General features: G+C 37.3%; 4 protein-coding genes across 4 annotated transcripts; 2 read left to right on the top strand and 2 right to left on the bottom strand.

Annotated features, from left to right (window-relative positions):
• The first annotated feature begins 259 nt into the window (after positions 1–259).
• zgc:136439 (uncharacterized protein LOC678627 homolog) lies at positions 260–1,876 on the top strand. Its single transcript, XM_043249548.1, has 8 exons — positions 260–609; positions 748–837; positions 907–986; positions 1,071–1,186; positions 1,254–1,351; positions 1,445–1,513; positions 1,579–1,637; positions 1,713–1,876. The coding sequence occupies exons 1-8, from the start codon at positions 418–420 to the stop codon at positions 1,831–1,833; spliced, it is 825 nt and encodes a 274-aa protein (XP_043105483.1). The 5' UTR covers positions 260–417; the 3' UTR covers positions 1,834–1,876.
• On the bottom strand, positions 1,805–4,026 carry asnsd1 (asparagine synthetase domain containing 1). Its single transcript, XM_043249547.1, has 3 exons — positions 2,626–4,026; positions 2,340–2,521; positions 1,805–2,251 (listed from the first exon to the last, which is right to left on the bottom strand). Exons 1-3 carry the CDS (start codon positions 4,024–4,026, stop codon positions 2,005–2,007), a joined length of 1,830 nt encoding a protein of 609 aa, XP_043105482.1. The 3' UTR covers positions 1,805–2,004.
• LOC122352057 (ASNSD1 upstream open reading frame protein-like) lies at positions 3,938–5,116 on the bottom strand. The gene is made up of 4 exons (XM_043249549.1): positions 4,969–5,116; positions 4,789–4,842; positions 4,161–4,236; positions 3,938–4,079 (listed from the first exon to the last, which is right to left on the bottom strand). The coding sequence occupies exons 1-4, from the start codon at positions 5,044–5,046 to the stop codon at positions 4,039–4,041; spliced, it is 249 nt and encodes an 82-aa protein (XP_043105484.1). The 5' UTR covers positions 5,047–5,116; the 3' UTR covers positions 3,938–4,038.
• A 4,428-nt stretch (positions 5,117–9,544) lies between these two features.
• slc40a1 (solute carrier family 40 member 1) lies at positions 9,545–16,216 on the top strand. Its single transcript, XM_043249396.1, has 8 exons — positions 9,545–9,875; positions 9,969–10,036; positions 10,423–10,582; positions 10,721–10,836; positions 11,611–11,737; positions 12,643–12,891; positions 13,483–14,103; positions 14,307–16,216. The coding sequence occupies exons 1-8, from the start codon at positions 9,842–9,844 to the stop codon at positions 14,618–14,620; spliced, it is 1,689 nt and encodes a 562-aa protein (XP_043105331.1). The 5' UTR covers positions 9,545–9,841; the 3' UTR covers positions 14,621–16,216.
• Positions 16,217–17,356: the final 1,140 nt, after the last annotated feature.

Genomic DNA, 17,356 nt, shown 5'->3' on the forward strand with positions numbered 1-17,356 from the left:
CTGAACAAAAGACTTTTCACAGTTCAAAATTAATTATGTTTAATAAATTAATGACAAAATTAAATATTACATAATGTATAGTTAAATTTGAAAGCACAAAAACGAATTTTAACCTATCCGAGTAAATAAATAAATGGTGATGATGATCCTATCACGTTAGCACCGAAGTACAGGGCTCCCCTAGCGTCTCGTTTACGTAATTAATATTCATGAGCTCAGAAGGTTTTTGCGGATGTGAGGAGTGCTTTGAAAACGAGTACTGCGCATGTGTGGCTCTGACAGAACAGCACGCAGCTACCTTTGCACTAAAAACAATCTTGGCGAAACTCTTCCAAAGTGTACAACTTTACGGTGATAGCAGCTTATTTAAAACCCCATGCTGATAATAGCCGTCGTCACTTTCATTTTAAGCTGACAATGAAAGCTGTTATTTTAGCTGCAGGATATGGAACGAGACTGCAAAGGGATATCGAGAATGACACTACAGGGAATTTCAAGTATCTAGGTGGCATTGCAAAGCCGCTGCTTCCTGTCGGTCCGTGTGCGCTTATCTCACACTGGGTGCAGGCACTGACCAAAACACGTTGTGTGGACACAGTTTATGTGATTGTGAGTGCAATAACTATTCCTTTTATTTTAATTTTAATTTATTTATTTTTTTTACCATATTGACATACTGATAATAGTGTTCAAGACTTGCAATATTATTATGTACAAAATAATAAATTGTACGATTTTTTCGAACAGACCAATGATCTTTACCAGGAAGCATTCCAGCAGTGGGCTCAAGAATTCCCAAATGTTAAAATCATAAATGACGGTACGAGAAGAAATGAGGTGAGCATTACGGAATGAAGCGGTTTGTGAGTGTAAAATATAAAAATTAATATTTAATTGTCTCTGCAGGACAGACTTGGTGCTGTTGCCTGTCTTCAGTTGACGGTCAAGTTATGTGCTGTGGATGACCACTTACTAGTTATCGGAGGGTATAACCAGCATCACATTAAATAAGGCAAATGTTCGAAATGGATTTAAAACTAGAAAAAGCTGAGTTTTTTTTTATTTTGCAGTGATACTTTATTCAAAGAAGATTTCAGCCTGGTAAAATTCACAGAGAGGTTCTTTGAAGTGCAAAATAAAGACGAAGAAAGCAGCTTAGTGCTATCATACCAATGCAAGGATGAAGGTAAGCGGAACATTATTATTTTGGCCTCAAATTTTTAAAGCCATTAATAAATAATTTCCACTTTCAGAAACATCCAAATACGGGATTCTGGAGTTGGACGAGGACCTTAAAGTACAGCGTATGAAGGAAAAACCTCTCTTGAGTGAAACAAGTTCACGTAATGCAGTATGTTTTCTTTTGTTTGATACATGATATTTCAGTACCATTTGTCCTTATTGTTAGAGTCAATATCTTTAATATGTTTTCCTCGTTTTGCAGTGTCCTTGCTTTTACTTGTTTTCAAGAACCTCACTTCCACTTTTGGACATTTTTCTCAATGAGAAGAAGGTACAGTTTATCTATTTTTAATTAGCTGTTATGAACCACGTGTTTTTAATTGTAATTCTTTGCAGAATGCACCGATTGAAAAGAGGGATGCACCAGGGACCTTTCTTTCATGGCTCATATTAAGGTTACTTATGGGCATACAATTGCATTGGGGTTTTGTTTTTACATTCAATGACGATAATAACTCTGTTTATTTTAGGAGGCCTGTGTACGTGCACAGGATATCTGGTCGATTTGATGTGGGAAATCTTCCATCATACATAGAATGTGACAAATACTTCAAGAACCAACTTCAAAATCCATCTGTTTATTTAATGTAGTACAAACATGTAATGACATTCAAAATAAAACTGGCCAACAATTTTTTTTTTTGTGATTTATTGCCATAAATGGGTTAACTGTACTCATTCCCTATGCCCCAAACCAAACATTTAAGGAGTATATTCATATTAAAATGAACAGAACTTAAAGACAACTGTCAGAATATTAAATTACGTAGCGACAAGCCTTTTGCACTTATCCGAGGCTTTTTCGTGGTTGTCCTCTAACTTGGCTATTCTGGAACCAAACTGCATGGCTCTCTTGGGCAAGAGAGCAGAGAGTCCCAAACCTAACTCAACAGCTGCTAGCCTCAGTAATAGTTTTTCTCCAACTCCTCTAGGTAGTGACAAGTCAGCCTTCTCAGACACAGGTAGACCGTTAAGGAAACTGACTACATCTTCATCCAAGTATGGGAATCTGAGATAAAAGAAAATAATAAATTATAAACAATACTATTGCATTTAATGTTTGGATTAAGCCTAAATTTGCAAAGTGTAATTCCTGCCTGGCCTCTTTTCCATGGTCCCCAATGATTCGGTCATCCCTTCCAAGATTTCTTGAGGATATTCGCCCCAGTTCCATAGCCAGTTCTTTGACGAGTCCTTCTAATCCTGAGTTTTTAAAACGCACCCTGTGTCTGGAGTATCCCGCCAGTTGTTCATCTGCCCCAATGCCAGTCAAAACCACCTGCGAGAAGAGGAATATATTCATGCAGTGTGACCTAGGATTTAAATTACCATACATTTTTCATTCAGACGTAATCCAAGTGCAAACTGAAAAAAAAAGGTTACCTTTGCTTCTGAAGTGTAAAGTTCTTCAACGCCCTCATTTATGACTCCAATTCCTCTGGCGGCAAACCAGACAGCACATCCAAGGCTGTCATCCAGAACAGTGTCCAAAGGGTGTACTAAATGGCAGATGCGTTTCTGGCGCATTTCTTTAAGCTCATCTTGAGTTACGTTAATTTCTATAAAGTTCCATTGACGATTTGGACTGAGGTTTTTTAGTTCTTGCAGACCAGCTCTACCGGTTATTCTGTCTGGCACATCAAAACAATTAAAGCTCTGTTGAACAGATTGCATTTTATCCGCATCACAGTCTTTCTTCTTATTTTTCGCTTTCTTTAAAGACTTGGGAGGCACTGTTTTTTCTTGGATTTTGAAGGCAACATTAAGAAGGTCAATGGGTTTGTCTGCAGGGATGTGCCTATCAGCAAGGGCAGCTAATATCATTGAATCAATTCCCCCAGAAAAAAGAATGGCAATATCGGCTTTCGTATGATTTAAGGGGATCTCTAATTCATCCTGAGCAGGTAGGTACCATACTCTCTTACGGACTGCCTCACTTAGAACGTCGATGAGCGCGCTAACCATTGCTTTCTTTTTGGAGCTTGTTAGGAATTCTTTCAGATTTTCAAAAGAGGTTTGAGAAGCATTTTGATCTTGTTCAGGTGTAAGTGATGAAATGGATGTGTTTATTGGACAAATTGGGGAGGTCAGGTAAAGTCCAGAACTACTTGCTTTTATGGAGACAGATCTAGGAAGACCTTCGCTTTTCAATTCCTGGCTTTCATTTAACTCTTCGTCACGATGGAAAACCCACGGATGAAGTTCAAATATAAATGTTCCTAGAGGTGAAGAGTCCGTTAGGTCAAACCTGTACACTCCACGAGGTGGTACTTCCTGCCACTGGGACTGAATACCATCTACTGGTAGGGAAGCAATTGATGAAAGTGTGAAAGATGCCTTTTCAGGATCGAATTTCCAAAGCAGACTTCTTCTTCCAAAAAAGTCTCTCCCAAACCAAATACAGTGCTCTACTTTTTGGTAATATATAAATGCCCAGGGTCCTTTGAGTTGTGATAATAAAGCTACTACATCTGAAGCGCACTGCGCCATTGAGAGGCGATGGAGAACAACTTTGGTGTCATTTTCTCCCAGATCGACTCTCAGACCACCAAATACCTCTCCATTCCAAAGAAGCATGTTTCCATTATCATCTTGAAGAGGCTGAGGTGTCAGGCAACCTCTCATGTGAAGCACGTGTGCAGAGAACAGGAGACTGCAGTTTGAGATTGTTTCTGTAATGTCCCGGCTTGAGTTGGGCCCTCTGTGTTTGAGATTTTCATGGACATGCTTATCCAGTGGATCATGTGGTGTGGTCAAACTGACCACACAGCAGATCCCACACATGATCTCAAGGCACTATATATCTTGATATTCTTTTCTCATGTTATCCAGATCCTCTATGAAAGAAGAGATTATGGCAGCATTAGGAAGCACTCAACTATTATTTCTGATTTATATTTGTCATTTATGAATCTTACTTTTACAAGCGCCGAGAGTCTCCCCTTTATCTGCTAGGAAGAATATATTGCTGTTGGGCTGCTGGGTATACACTCTCTGTAAAAATAAGCTTATGAGTACTAGAACTAGCAATATACTGGTACACTAGCAGATCTACATAGTCTAAACAAATGAGTCATTATAATTCTTGAAAAATTAAAAGAAATGATAATACACTTTTCATTTAAATGTATGCCATGACCTTGAGGCACACTTTGATATGACTCACGTTATTACATGCAAAATAAAAGCAGTGTTTTCCAGAAAAAAGGTTTTTACTACTTTCATTACATTTATTTAATTGGAAAACGTAATTGGAAAAGCATTATGAAGTAGTAAAAGCATATTCTCCTGCGTTCAATATGAAGTAACTTTGAAATAACTGGAAATATTAATTTCTAAGACTATATATTTACATTATATTATTACAGATAACTATTTAGTTATTTATTTAGCTATGTAGTCTTGTTCAAAATATATGGTCTTCTATAGAATCTGTGTAAACTGCCGTTTGTTTTTGCCATCTATAATTAAGTGACAGCATCTGCTCCTCACATGTAGAATGACCCATATGACAGACTAATTAATATAACAAGACGGCATACATACCCTGTTTTTCTTCAGATTGCTCAACTCGTCAACAACAATCTTTTGTTCTTTTATCTGTAAATGAACCGCACATTACTGATTGGAAACATAAATGTGCTAATCGTACTGTAATAGTGACCACTTTGTGTGACCACAATTGTTACATTATATAAGATATACAAAACATGTTTGATAGGAAACCTTCTTGTTTAACTCCTCTTTTTGCGCACGCTCTTCTTGAGCTCCAGCTTCCGTTCTCTGGCTGTTTTTAGAAGACATTTTCTATCAAAACGACGCGGAAAATTTAAGGAAACATTTCCACATGCAAAGTGTTCGTCGAACACGAATGACGTCTGCGGGAGCTCAGACAACTGCGACGCTTTAAAATTACGTCACTGAAGTGTTTACAAAATCATTACGCCCACAATAATGGTGTATGGTTTGAAGATGGCTACAACAGACTGGAGCATTTTAACAAATATGAGAGACTGGATGGTTTAAGTACAGGTTATGCGATTAAAAAAATAGGATGTAAATGATCAAAAGTAAAAGCTCAGATAGGTCAAATGCAAAAGGTTTTTGACCACCAACCAGCTGATATTTGCCTGAAACTGTTATTATCTGATACTATCCTATCTGATTTCACTCCATACTTGAAAGGTGGACAAAATAAATAATGTGATAACTGCTAGTGTACCACATACACTTATTAAATATCCGCTAAATATTGTTGTTGGGAAATAAAATCTAAAAGCTACGTGAAGCTGATATTATCGTATCCTTTTTGACATCCTACCACACTTAAGGGGGGATTTAAAAAAAATTAACATGATTACCTAACTCTTGCAGTACAACATCTTATCCAACCTTATCCACACATTTTTGTTGCATTGTAACAGAGGTTTGTTAAAACACGTCAAAGCACAATTGCATTTTAACTTTCAATAGAAAGAAATATAGTCAAAGCTGACAGGATTTTACTGTAAAAATGTTAATTCCATCAAATACTAGTAGTACTTAATGTACAATGGAGCCTTTTGACATTTTCTCCCACAACACTAAATAGTCAACAACCACAATCCTAAATCCAGAATCCTGATCCATGAGGTCACAGTTTGTGATGAAATGTCCCCAAAATATACAATATATGTCAGTATATAGCATTATACATCCAAACCGATTTTAGAATATTTCACACACAGTGTCCCACCAAAACAGTCGATGTCTATTTGATTATATGATACTATCCTATCTGATTTCTCTGCTTGAGGGGGTATTTTTTAACTTTTTTAACTAATGATCTTGATAGCATACCTTTTGGTGTACGTGACTTACTTAGCCAAATATTTTTGTTGCCGTGTAACTGGAGAGTTTTGTTCAAAACATGTCAAATCACATTGTTTGCATTTTAACTTTGTGGTGAGGAGAGGTGAAGTGTTGTGGTAATGAATTTAGTCAAAGCTGACCGGCTTCTACTCTAAAAATGTGTCGAATCCATTGGATCTAAGTAGTATTTAGGGTACAATGAAGCCTTTTGCTTATATCTCCAGCAACATCCAACAGCCACAATCTTAAATTCAAACAAAAGGTTCAACAAAACATACATGAAATTACACTGAGACAAAAAAAGAGGAACATTTGGTTGCCCTAAAAAGGTTTTTTATCATTCATCACTAGTCTCTAACAATATCTGCAATATACAAATAAATATTTTTAGACCAGAAAAACATAAATTTCTATTGTCTGATAAATTCTGTCTGATGCATTGTACAGGCAAACTATATTTTAAAAATTGAGTCATTGCAAGTACAAACTAGATTATTCACACTTAATTGTTCAGATATTAAAAGCAAGCCAGTCATTTTAATCTGTTGTCTGTTGCGCTAAACATAGATTCCAATGGTTTTGTTAATCATTCCTATTTTTAATACCAGTTAGATCCCACTCTCCTGTTTCGTAAACTACTAACCTCATTCATGACACCAAAAACCTGCATTTACTGAATTACAGTGTTTGTGTTTGTGGTCCTGTTGATTGTGCATCAGCCCCTGTGCTGTACAGTTCTGTTGAAATGTGTGGTCACCCATGAAAGGCTTAGGTGTTAAATCACGTGGACGGTGTTTACCTGTGTGTTTCCACCTCTAATATCACAAACACACTAGTTTGTTTGGGTTCAGTCATGGTCATGGCAGTAAGCGAACTCTGCGTACTGTATTGATTCTAGACACCTGTGTAAAGTTTGGATCCTTATCAGACGAGAGACTGTCGATATCCGGGGTTACTAAATATGTTGGAAATAATCAGGTCTGAGAACACCAAGCTTAATTGATTGCTGAATTTAATCTAGATGTAGACCAAAAACGCGTTTTCCACTTTGACAACCCTTAAAAGAGCCTGAATATTGCTGCTGTTTAGTTTGATAACAAAAAGTCAATAACAGAGCGTCAGATTATTTAATTGTATTGATTAAACGTAGATGTAAATGATATTTGCTCGCTCATATCGTTTACATCTACAAGGTGTAAAACTCATTGTAGTGTTATGATACCATCAGAGCGATAGAGAACAACACCAAGTCTGTGACGTGTGCCATGTCTCAAATTTCTGTGGATAGGATGATTCCGGATGGCAACATGACTCAGCTTTCAGCTTTCTGTGAATGGGATGGTTCCTAATCGTCAGACTTTTTAATCAAGCCCAAAACCAGTATTAGATGTTGCCTTGTCATTCCATGCAAATACTGCAGCAAACAAATATGAAAACCACTAGAAAAGAGGCATAACAACACAATCCTGTCTGTTTGTTATGTGATTAAATGTGACATATCATTGCATCATGTTGTTACTTAAAAAAAAACAAACGGAGCAAAGCATTACTTTACTTTTTATGAACATATATATTAAAAAACATAATTTGAGCTTTTACATAGCCAGTGTTAAATGAAGAACATCCACTCAGACTATATAACAGATTATAACAGATTGAAATGCACTCTTTTGAGCCTCTCTTATGCAAGAATTGGGTTGGAGAAGTAAGTGTGAGTGTGTAATAAAACAAGAAGGCAAAAATATTTTCCTGAACATGCACAGTTTTTTTAAATAACTAGGTTTTTCTGCTATTTCTGGTTTCACTTTATTTTGAAGTTCCCTTTAACATATTCTTTTTACTATAAGTAAAGTTGCACAATACATATCTCCTAACTCTCACTATAGTGCTAGTAGAGTGTTAGTATACTGGTAATGTTAGGGTTAGAATATGTTGACATGTTCTTGAAAAGTTACCTATATTAAGTAGAATGTCTGCTGGGAGATCAGCACAATGAAAGTTATTTGACATGTAAGTTACTTACAATCAGCAAAAATGTTAAAAAGGGACCATCAAAATAAAGTGTTACCCTATTTCACATTATGTTTGTTTCTGTGCTCAAATGCTGTGTGTTAATACTGACACAAAGCACTGACCTGAATAAAATACATCTGACTATTGGGAAGAGCCATTCACTGCCAAGCTGTTGGGAAATAGCTGTCATTGATCCAAAGTGCAACTCAGTAGAGCGAGAAACAAAACTTGCAGAGCTGATTTTTGATCTGTCTGTATATCTATCTATCTATCTATCTATCTATCTATCTATCTATCTATCTATCTATCTATTTATCTATCTATCTATCTGTCTGTCTGTCTATCTATCTATATCTATCTATCTATCTATCAACCATCTATCTGTCTGTCTGTCTGTCTATCTATCTATCTATCTATCTATCTATCTATCTATCTATCTATCAACCATCTATCTGTCTGTCTGTCTATCTATCTATATCTATCTATCTATCTATCTATCTATCTATCTATCTATCTATCTATCTATCTATCTATCTATCTATCTATCTATCTATCTATCTATCTGTCTGTCTGTGTGTCCTTTAATCCATATATGAAAATGTTTGCACTGATTACATGTAAACTATCAAAAGTAGAGTAAAACTATATTGTAAAACTTCCACATCTATTGACAGAGATATACTGTGCACGATTTAGGCCATTGAGTCCAACAGAACAGCCATCAAGGCATGTCATGGTGACACATGAGATTATCTGATGCTGATTGATACTGATATGGGTTTTAGATGGCATACCAACTGAATGATAATTAATAAGATATATTGGCCCTTATAATTTAAGACACACAAAAGAATGTATTATTTAGTGTAGTGAAAAAATATGCAGCCATGGGGGCTAGTTCTCACACATCAAACGATAGTAATAATACTACTATTAATGATTAATTAAACATGTGGCATTAGTACCCATTAAAAAATAGTGATCATGTTTATATTTTATGACAACGTGCCCCGATAGCCTACTTTTATTATAGCCTATTGTTGATCCTTATCCTAATGTATGCTGTTGTGTTTTCAGTTTGTTCATTTAACCAACAGCTATAGCATACGCGTTTAATTTCGCCTTAAAGGGCAGGATTCAGAACTACATACTTTTAAAAGGGGATTATACGAGGTGTCTGAAATCATGTAAAATGCACTTCTGGACAATGCACAGCTATAGCCCCGTCTCCCATAACATAACATGTAAGCAGTACGCTTTAGATTTTATCCGAATTTACATATTGTTTTATTTTAGCCGTGTTTTGCACAATCGTGATTTCGACCGGGTTAGACAAGCTCGCGTTATTAAATATGTTGCTGTGTCACGGAAACACCGGTTCGGTCTTTGTCGAGCGCAAAAGGGGCGGAGTCTGAGTGTTATTCGCCGTATATCAGCCGCGGTCCGAGAGGAGGGCTGCGTGGTAAACACGGAGGTCGGCTGCGTCCGTCAGCGCGGGTCTGGCCCTTTCGGGAATTATATGTTTTCACACATTTAGCCGTTCTAGAAGAGGTTATTTCTCTCCAACTTCAGCTACAGTGATAGCTAAGTTTGGAGAGGAGAGAAGGGAAATATTCGCGTTTTTGTGTGAGGAGATATTTGCGGCGGAGGATTTACTTGTTCGACCTGAACAATACAAAGGAATTTAAATCTTGACAAATTAAACCGAGCAAATACAATCGACTTTCAATGCACAATGGACAGCGCTGCATCTAAAAAACCTTGCTGTGGTAAGTGTTTTTTGCAAGTGCTGCGATGTACAAGAAACGCGGCTTCGGCTTGAAATTGTAAATAACCTTGCACTTGAATGTCTGTCTTTTCAGGAAGAGTTGGCGATTTCTTGAAGTCTGCGAAATTCCTCATTTACCTCGGACATGCCCTGTCTACATGGGTAAGAGCCTCTTTGCATTAGGATCTGTGCTTGACAGCCCGTCATTTCCTTCAATGATTCAAACACAGTGACATAGAAATTTATATATATATAACATACGCATTTAATTTTGCCTTAAAGGACAGGATATCAATGTTTTAACACGTATGTGCGTATACATATGTAAGCATATGCACGTGCATATATACAAACACACATTATACAGAAGACCTGTACATAATACAGACAGAATATTATGTGCACTATATAGTATGTTGTCTTGTATAGATATATCGATCCATACCAGCTATTAACAGCTGCCGACTACTTATGGCAATTAACTGTTTTGTATGAACCCCATAAAACTACAGTGATATGTAAATCACAAACTTATTCTTGTGTTGCAGGGGGATCGGATGTGGAATTTTGCTGTGGCTGTGTTTTTGGTGGAGCTGTATGGCAATAGTTTACTCCTGACAGCCGTGTATGGACTGGTGGTTGCGGGGTCTGTCCTCTTACTGGGCGCTATTATTGGTGACTGGGTGGACAAAAACCCCAGACTGAAAGGTAAATATGGCAAAGCTCCAACCACAGACCATGCAGAATTATTATATCGTGCAACCTTGATACGTTACGCATCCTTTCTCATTAGAGCTATTTATTCCAACATATTTTACTGAGTCTGGATTTTTCTCTCTATTTCAGTGGCGCAGACGTCTTTAGTTGTCCAGAACAGTGCTGTCATTCTTTGTGGTGTCCTACTGATGGTCGTTTTCCAATATAAAGTACAACTTACAACCTTGTACGATGGATGGTTGCTGGTGAGTCTGCTTACTTGTAAAACTCTTGACACTATTCATCAGTATTTGCTGTACGGGCAAATAGTTCTCCAAAAGCGGTATTATTACATTTATATATATGCACTAAGACAGAAAGTCTTCATTTCCAAGAGCAGAAGCCTCTCGCTGCAGTTCTTGGTAGCCTCCGGTGTTGTTTTTGCACCAATTGTATGCAAATGCTTTCACTCTAAATTTGCCTCGCTGTTTAAAATGTTTGGAAGTTTATTTTTCTCAGTAATCAGTGGCAGACAATCTCCTTATAACGGGATATTCGTTTTTTTTCAATCATTTCAGTAATTTCCAACCTAAACAGGAGGTAATTTTATCTAAAACATACAGCTCTCTACTTTTTTTCCACGCAGACTCGACTTAAACTCATGCTACTGAAACGTGAAACCTTGATAACAAAACAGAGACGTGCTGTCAGCAGAATCCAGGGTTGTCATGTGAGCGGAAAGCATGTCGCTTGCTCAATATTAGTCCTTTGAGTCTGTTAAAGGGCTGGAAAGCTTTAACTTTTCATATACAATAACAAACAAAACTGCTGTTTGTCCTGGTGTCGCTGAGGTCGAGAACCCATAGAGCAGACAAAAAGGGACTCATTCAGCGAACCATTTTCTATTCTGGACTGTTCCTGAAAATCAAGCTTTTTTATGGCAGTGGACTAACAACAAATAAAACTAACAAATAATATGTGCTGCTGCTATTTTAGACACAGCGACTTATTTTTTGATTACGTGTTCTGTGTCATTGCAGACCACATGCTACATTATGGTCATCACCATCGCTAACATCGCTAACCTGGCCAGCACGGCTATGTCCATCACCATCCAGAGGGACTGGGTCGTGGTTGTGGCTGGAGATGATCGGAGCAAACTGGCAGGTCAGGATGTGGAATACTTTACCTTCTTCAACCTTCATTACAGTGGCCTCAAAACGTATTTGGCCAAAATGACAAATGTACGACTTTTATTGCATTAGACAGCATATCAAATTCATTTGAACCCACTAGTCTCACTGTGAATTTCACGTTCCTAGCAGAGTAAATACGATTGTAGTTCATTACATTAACTATAGGTTTGACCGAAGTCTTTATTTTGAAAACAAATATACTTTATACTAAAGTATAACTTTTTATATTTAATTTTATATTTGAATGTATGTTTTGTTCTGTAATTGAAAGCGTTTGTTCTCTGTGTTGTCTATAAAACTCATTTCAGTTGAGGAAACTCATAAAATACATTACACCTGTATTTATTACAATCATTCGTCTTATCTTTATAGAGTTCAGCTGTCAGTCCTTATGACTGTCATTTTAAACCCATCAGTGTACCTGATGAACCCAGTAACCTACAGCCAGAAAAAGCATGAGAGTTAGCACATAGCCACAATCTTTTTTTCTTCCTCTTTTTGTGTGCTTTTATTCAGCATGGACAAGTTGATTTAATCAAAGTTGACTAGTGAATACATCTGTCACAAATATAAAATGCAGCCATAACTGTTCTCAACATTGATGATAAAAATATTTCTTGAGCACCATGTAGGCATATCAGAATGATTTTTGATGGGTTATAAGACACTTAAGACTGCAGTAATGGCTGAAATAAATTGGCAGGAATAATGTTTGAAAAAATATTAAAATAGAAAACTGTTATTCAAAATTGTAATAATATTTAAAAAAATTTTTTTTTAATTAAACATATGCAACCAGAGATCATGAGCATAAGAATCAGAATATATCTGTTATTAACACATTCCCTTTTGCTTTCTATATTTCTGTTTTGTTAGATATGAATGCAACTGTGAGAATAATTGACCAGTTAACCAACATTATGGCTCCAATGCTGGTGGGCCAGATCATGGCATTCGGCTCCAATTTTATCGGCTGTGGTTTTATCTCGGGCTGGAACCTGTTCTCCATGTGCTTGGAGTACTTTTTACTTTGGAAAGTTTATCAGAAGACTCCAGCACTTGCAGTCAAGGCAGGACAGAAGGACTCTGATGACCAAGAGCTGAAGCACCTCAATGTACAAAAAGGTTTGCAATTCCACTCAAATTCTTCCAGCATTTTCCACAAATCGAGTCCAAAATAATAAAATAATTTTTTTGTAGTAAGCCCTGTAATAGCAGTAGTAAGCACATTTAGACACTTTAGATTATTATTTAACTTAAGACTAAGAAAAGATAAGTTGGCAATACTACTCTGCCTTGAAACAAAGATTTTCACCTGCCCGACTTTGTGCACAACCCTGTTACCTATTGGTTTTCTCCCATTACAAAAGATTAACATTCCATAAAATTGTGACACCCTGGAAGCAAATAATCCATTTAATCATTAAGTTACTCAAACTGTAGTGTCCACTGCATTGGTCAAGCTTAACCACCTAACCATTTTTAAAGAATTTGTTTTCATGACCAGCATTTTTGGATTAGTTATTTTCTTTTTTTTGACTAGTTTTATCATGTGCTAAAAACAGACATTCATTTTATTTTTATTTTATTTCATATTTCACACATTGTGGAAAGAACTGTTCATTGCAGAATTCATTTTTCTAAACAGTGCTGACAAGAAAGAGCGACTTATCCATTTTTATTTTACTTTTGTCATTTTTCATTTCGCTGTTGCAGAGATTGGAAATAATGAAAATCCAGTTGAAGGCTCCCAGCTGATGAATGAAACTGCTGAGGTTAAGAAGAACACCAGTTGCTGCTACCAAATGGCAGAACCCATCCGCACCTTTAAGGATGGCTGGGTGGCCTACTACAACCAGTCCATTTTCTTTGCTGGCATGTCTCTGGCTTTCCTCTACATGACCGTTCTGGGTTTCGACTGCATCACCACGGGCTACGCTTACACTCAGGGCCTGAACGGCTCCGTGCTCAGTCTCCTCATGGGAGCTTCGGCTATATCTGGCATCTGTGGAACTGTGGCTTTCACTTGGGTCAGAAAGAAGTGTGGCCTGATCAGAACCGGCTTCATCGCTGGAGTCACCCAACTATCTTGCCTCATGCTCTGCGTAGCATCCGTCTTTGCTCCTGGCAGCTCTTTCGATCTCAGCGTCTCGCCCTTCAACGAGGTCTTAAGGCATCTGTTTGGAGACAGCGGCTCACTGCGTGAGAGTCCTACTCTTGTTCCTACGATTGAACCGCAGATCCAGATCAACGCCACTGTTTTTGAGGAAGCCCCACAAATAGAGTCCTACATGTCCGTCAGTCTTCTTTTCGCCGGTGTTATTGCTGCTAGAATTGGTGAGTAAATGAGCAACCAACAGGAAACTATATAAATCATTTTTAGACCTAATTTCCCATTATCTTCAAGGGGAGAATAATGATATCCGTATCACCTGTAAGTTATAAAGCCAACCTTTGAGACCGAAAACAAGAAGTCATTTTTGTGATAATTGCTGTAATGTTCAACAATGCTTTAATTGATTCTCTTGAATTGCTTTTAGGTCTTTGGTCCTTTGATTTGACCGTGACCCAACTGATCCAAGAGAATGTGATTGAATCCGAGAGAGGTGTCATCAACGGTGTCCAGAACTCCATGAACTATCTTCTTGATCTCCTACACTTCATCATGGTCATCCTTGCACCAAATCCAGAGGCTTTTGGCCTTCTCGTGCTCATCTCGGTTTCATTTGTTGCTATGGGACATATGATGTATTTCAGGTTTGCCTATAAAAGCCTTCGGAGTCGACTTTTCCTGTTCTGTTCACCGGAGCAGAAACCTGATCCAAATATTCCCTCACTTCCAAACTCCGTATAACTCTTAAAGAGACCATAGGCCAATTTTTACTAGAGTATCGCATGCTGTGTACTGGAACTGGTTTCATTTGTTTTACTAACATGCATGCTTTTGCAGTGCTTGTGCATCAAGTATATAGTCTTTGCCATTTGCTAAAATAAAGGCGGGAAGGCTCTTTCCTTAGCATAGCTTAGAACAGAAATATGTATGTCAAAAAAACATGCAGTGCTTCCCTCTATCATACTTTTTGTTCAAGGTGCTGTAAAATCGCCTGATAACTAATCATAGGGGGAACAAACCAACACAAACTCTGGTTCTTATGAACTATACATGCTTTAATTACTTTTGTAAAAGCTCCAAAGCAAAAACGGGCGTATTTATTCTACTTTTACATATTTTATTAGTTTTTCGATTTTATGGTTGTAGTTAACCTTTAGACTACTTATGTACGTTTTGCAACATGCGCTCCTTAAGATAGTGTAGTTTTGTAACGCTTGGCCCTCTGTGCTTTTTGCAAGCCATGGTTAAAGTCTCTTTAATAGTTATTTGGAGCGTGATAGTCGTTCATTCAGGTATGCTTATATGATACTTATATATTTATATACACATGTAGTCAGTATTCTGTATCTCAGCTTCAGTGGTGCTACATTGTTATTAGAACTCTTCTGGAAAGCTATGCAGACATACAGTTTGTACATGTAACCAAAGTGGATTGTGGAAGTGAGGGAATCGCATTCTTTCCTTGTGTTAGACATTCCGAATTTTATCGGTGAGAGATTCAGGCCCCGATACACTCGCCCCATTGCAACTCGAGTTTTTCGCACTAGATTTGTTCGTCTCGTCTGATTCGAAAGTGATTTTAGCACATAATTCTTGTTTTTACAATGATTGTTACACAAGCACTTTACATGATTACATTTTGTCCATTACAAAATAAGCGCAACAAGACACTTCAGGTATTCAAATATTTGCACAAAATTGTAGCAGCGTCAAAACTTAGAATATTCTCATATCCGCTTCAAAAATTGGGATTTTAAAACTCACTAATAACTCAAAACACCCTCGTGAGCCGCCGCCACACCTCCGTTTTCCCTTCATTCAAATCACATGCTAATCTAATGTTCCACAGCACAACGTCAACTTCAAAGATCTTCCTTTGAGCCACAAAATTATTCAGGTAACAACATCCTTTTGACAACCACAGCTGGCTCGACATATATATATTTTGTAATAGTTGTGTAATATTGATGTTGGAGACCAGCGGGAATCCACCATATGCACAGAACAGAGAAGGGATTAATGAGTCCAGTGTGGACGGCTGGTTTGAAGTGCAGCTGGTCTCAAACGCAGGTGCCAAGATTACTCTGGTTAAATAAGCATTTGTGTGTCAGGATTATATCACAAGGCCTTTATGAACCTACTGTACATTTTTTTTTAATACTTAATCGCTTCGGTGCATACTGTCTGTATTTCTGTGAATGTAAAGCCTTCTGTAAAATATTTTTTATATTCTTGTGTTGAACAGTTTGATTTGAATTCAGCTTTGTCCTATGTAACACCACTTACCCTTTACAGAATTACAAAATAAAACACTTTTGCAAAAGAACAACTTAAAACTCAGTTGAATGTAATGTAAGAACAAATGTACATTTTTTTTTCCAGAAGCATACTGGTGTTGTGTGCTATACTTGCAATAACTGTGGTTCACACTCCACGGCAGAGGGAAATTCACAATTCAAGACTTGTACTGCATCTCACTTCAACCGAAATAAACAGATTTGTATCCAAATGCAATGTCTGAGTGATTGGGGGGGGTATCAAAAGATGTCAGTGAACCGGCAGGAGCTGGAACACATCCCGCGGCAATAGTACAGGGTCACATTCCTCAGAAGGGTTTGCTGGTAATTTTCTCTAAAAGGCCCTTTGAGAGTTTTAGTTAAAGCCCTAAGTTCATTTTGTCTTGCATGTGAAGAAAAGACAAAGAACGACCTGATTACATGGCAGCGGTGAACAATGCATGCCCTTCTGGGTGGGCGGCGAATCGGGTCGAGCTGCTGGGTCTAAATCTGATATTTGTATGCAAATACAATACTTTGAAACATTTTTATGCCTATCAGGCAAAAATAAAAAGGCAGCACACATTTGACTACACTGGTCAAAGCAGGAGCAAAGCTCAACTGGAGTTCGACTTTGCTTGAATTAGAAATCCAGACACTGGTAAGAGATAAGATATTCTTCAAAGTTTCAAAAAGAATCGGCACGTGAAGTAACTTGCATCCTCATTTTGTACAATATCAATCTTTAAAAACCATGACCTTTGATAGATTTCCCGGAAAGCAGTTCTAACACGCTGAGGTTTACAATGTTTATCATGTCTGTAGTTTACATTAGTACACCAAGAGAGAATAAGAGAAAGCAACTGAGATGATACCTACAGTTGAAGACAAAATTATTAGCACCCCTATGAAATTTCAGTTTGTTTTCAGATATTTCTGAAGTGATGTTTAACAGATTAAGGCAATTTAACAGTATTATCTAGGGAAAGAATAATTTAGTTCAGTTTGCCTGGAATGTAAATATATTATTTATATAAAAACAATAATGGCAAAGGTCAATATTGTTAGCGCTCTTAAGAAATGATCTGTTTGACTGGCTACTGATCAGACTACGGTTATTCAATGACTTACCCAACTAACCCTAGTTGCCTAATTAATCCTCTTAGCCTTGCACTGTAAAATGAAGATTAGTATCTTTCAA

The sequence above is a fragment of the Puntigrus tetrazona genome, chromosome 9, assembly GCF_018831695.1.
Source record: "Puntigrus tetrazona isolate hp1 chromosome 9, ASM1883169v1, whole genome shotgun sequence".
NCBI lineage: Eukaryota > Metazoa > Chordata > Actinopteri > Cypriniformes > Cyprinidae > Puntigrus > Puntigrus tetrazona.

Coding starts and splice junctions, on each gene's coding strand:
- asnsd1 (XM_043249547.1), bottom strand. CDS start 4,026: ATGTGTGGGATCTGCTGTGTGGTCAGTTTGACCACACCACATGATCCA. Junction 2,522..2,625: donor TTTACACTTCAGAAGCAAAG/GTAACCTTTTTT, acceptor CTCTTCTCGCAG/GTGGTTTTGACTGGCATTGG. Junction 2,252..2,339: donor GACCATGGAAAAGAGGCCAG/GCAGGAATTACA, acceptor CTTTTATCTCAG/ATTCCCATACTTGGATGAAG.
- LOC122352057 (XM_043249549.1), bottom strand. CDS start 5,046: ATGTCTTCTAAAAACAGCCAGAGAACGGAAGCTGGAGCTCAAGAAGAG. Junction 4,237..4,788: donor GCAATCTGAAGAAAAACAGG/GTATGTATGCCG, acceptor TTATTTTTACAG/AGAGTGTATACCCAGCAGCC. Junction 4,080..4,160: donor GACTCTCGGCGCTTGTAAAA/GTAAGATTCATA, acceptor CTTCTTTCATAG/AGGATCTGGATAACATGAGA.
- zgc:136439 (XM_043249548.1), top strand. CDS start 418: ATGAAAGCTGTTATTTTAGCTGCAGGATATGGAACGAGACTGCAAAGG. Junction 838..906: donor ACGGTACGAGAAGAAATGAG/GTGAGCATTACG, acceptor TTGTCTCTGCAG/GACAGACTTGGTGCTGTTGC. Junction 1,638..1,712: donor CTTTCATGGCTCATATTAAG/GTTACTTATGGG, acceptor TGTTTATTTTAG/GAGGCCTGTGTACGTGCACA.
- slc40a1 (XM_043249396.1), top strand. CDS start 9,842: ATGGACAGCGCTGCATCTAAAAAACCTTGCTGTG. Junction 11,738..12,642: donor TGATCGGAGCAAACTGGCAG/GTCAGGATGTGG, acceptor CTGTTTTGTTAG/ATATGAATGCAACTGTGAGA. Junction 14,104..14,306: donor TGTTATTGCTGCTAGAATTG/GTGAGTAAATGA, acceptor AATTGCTTTTAG/GTCTTTGGTCCTTTGATTTG.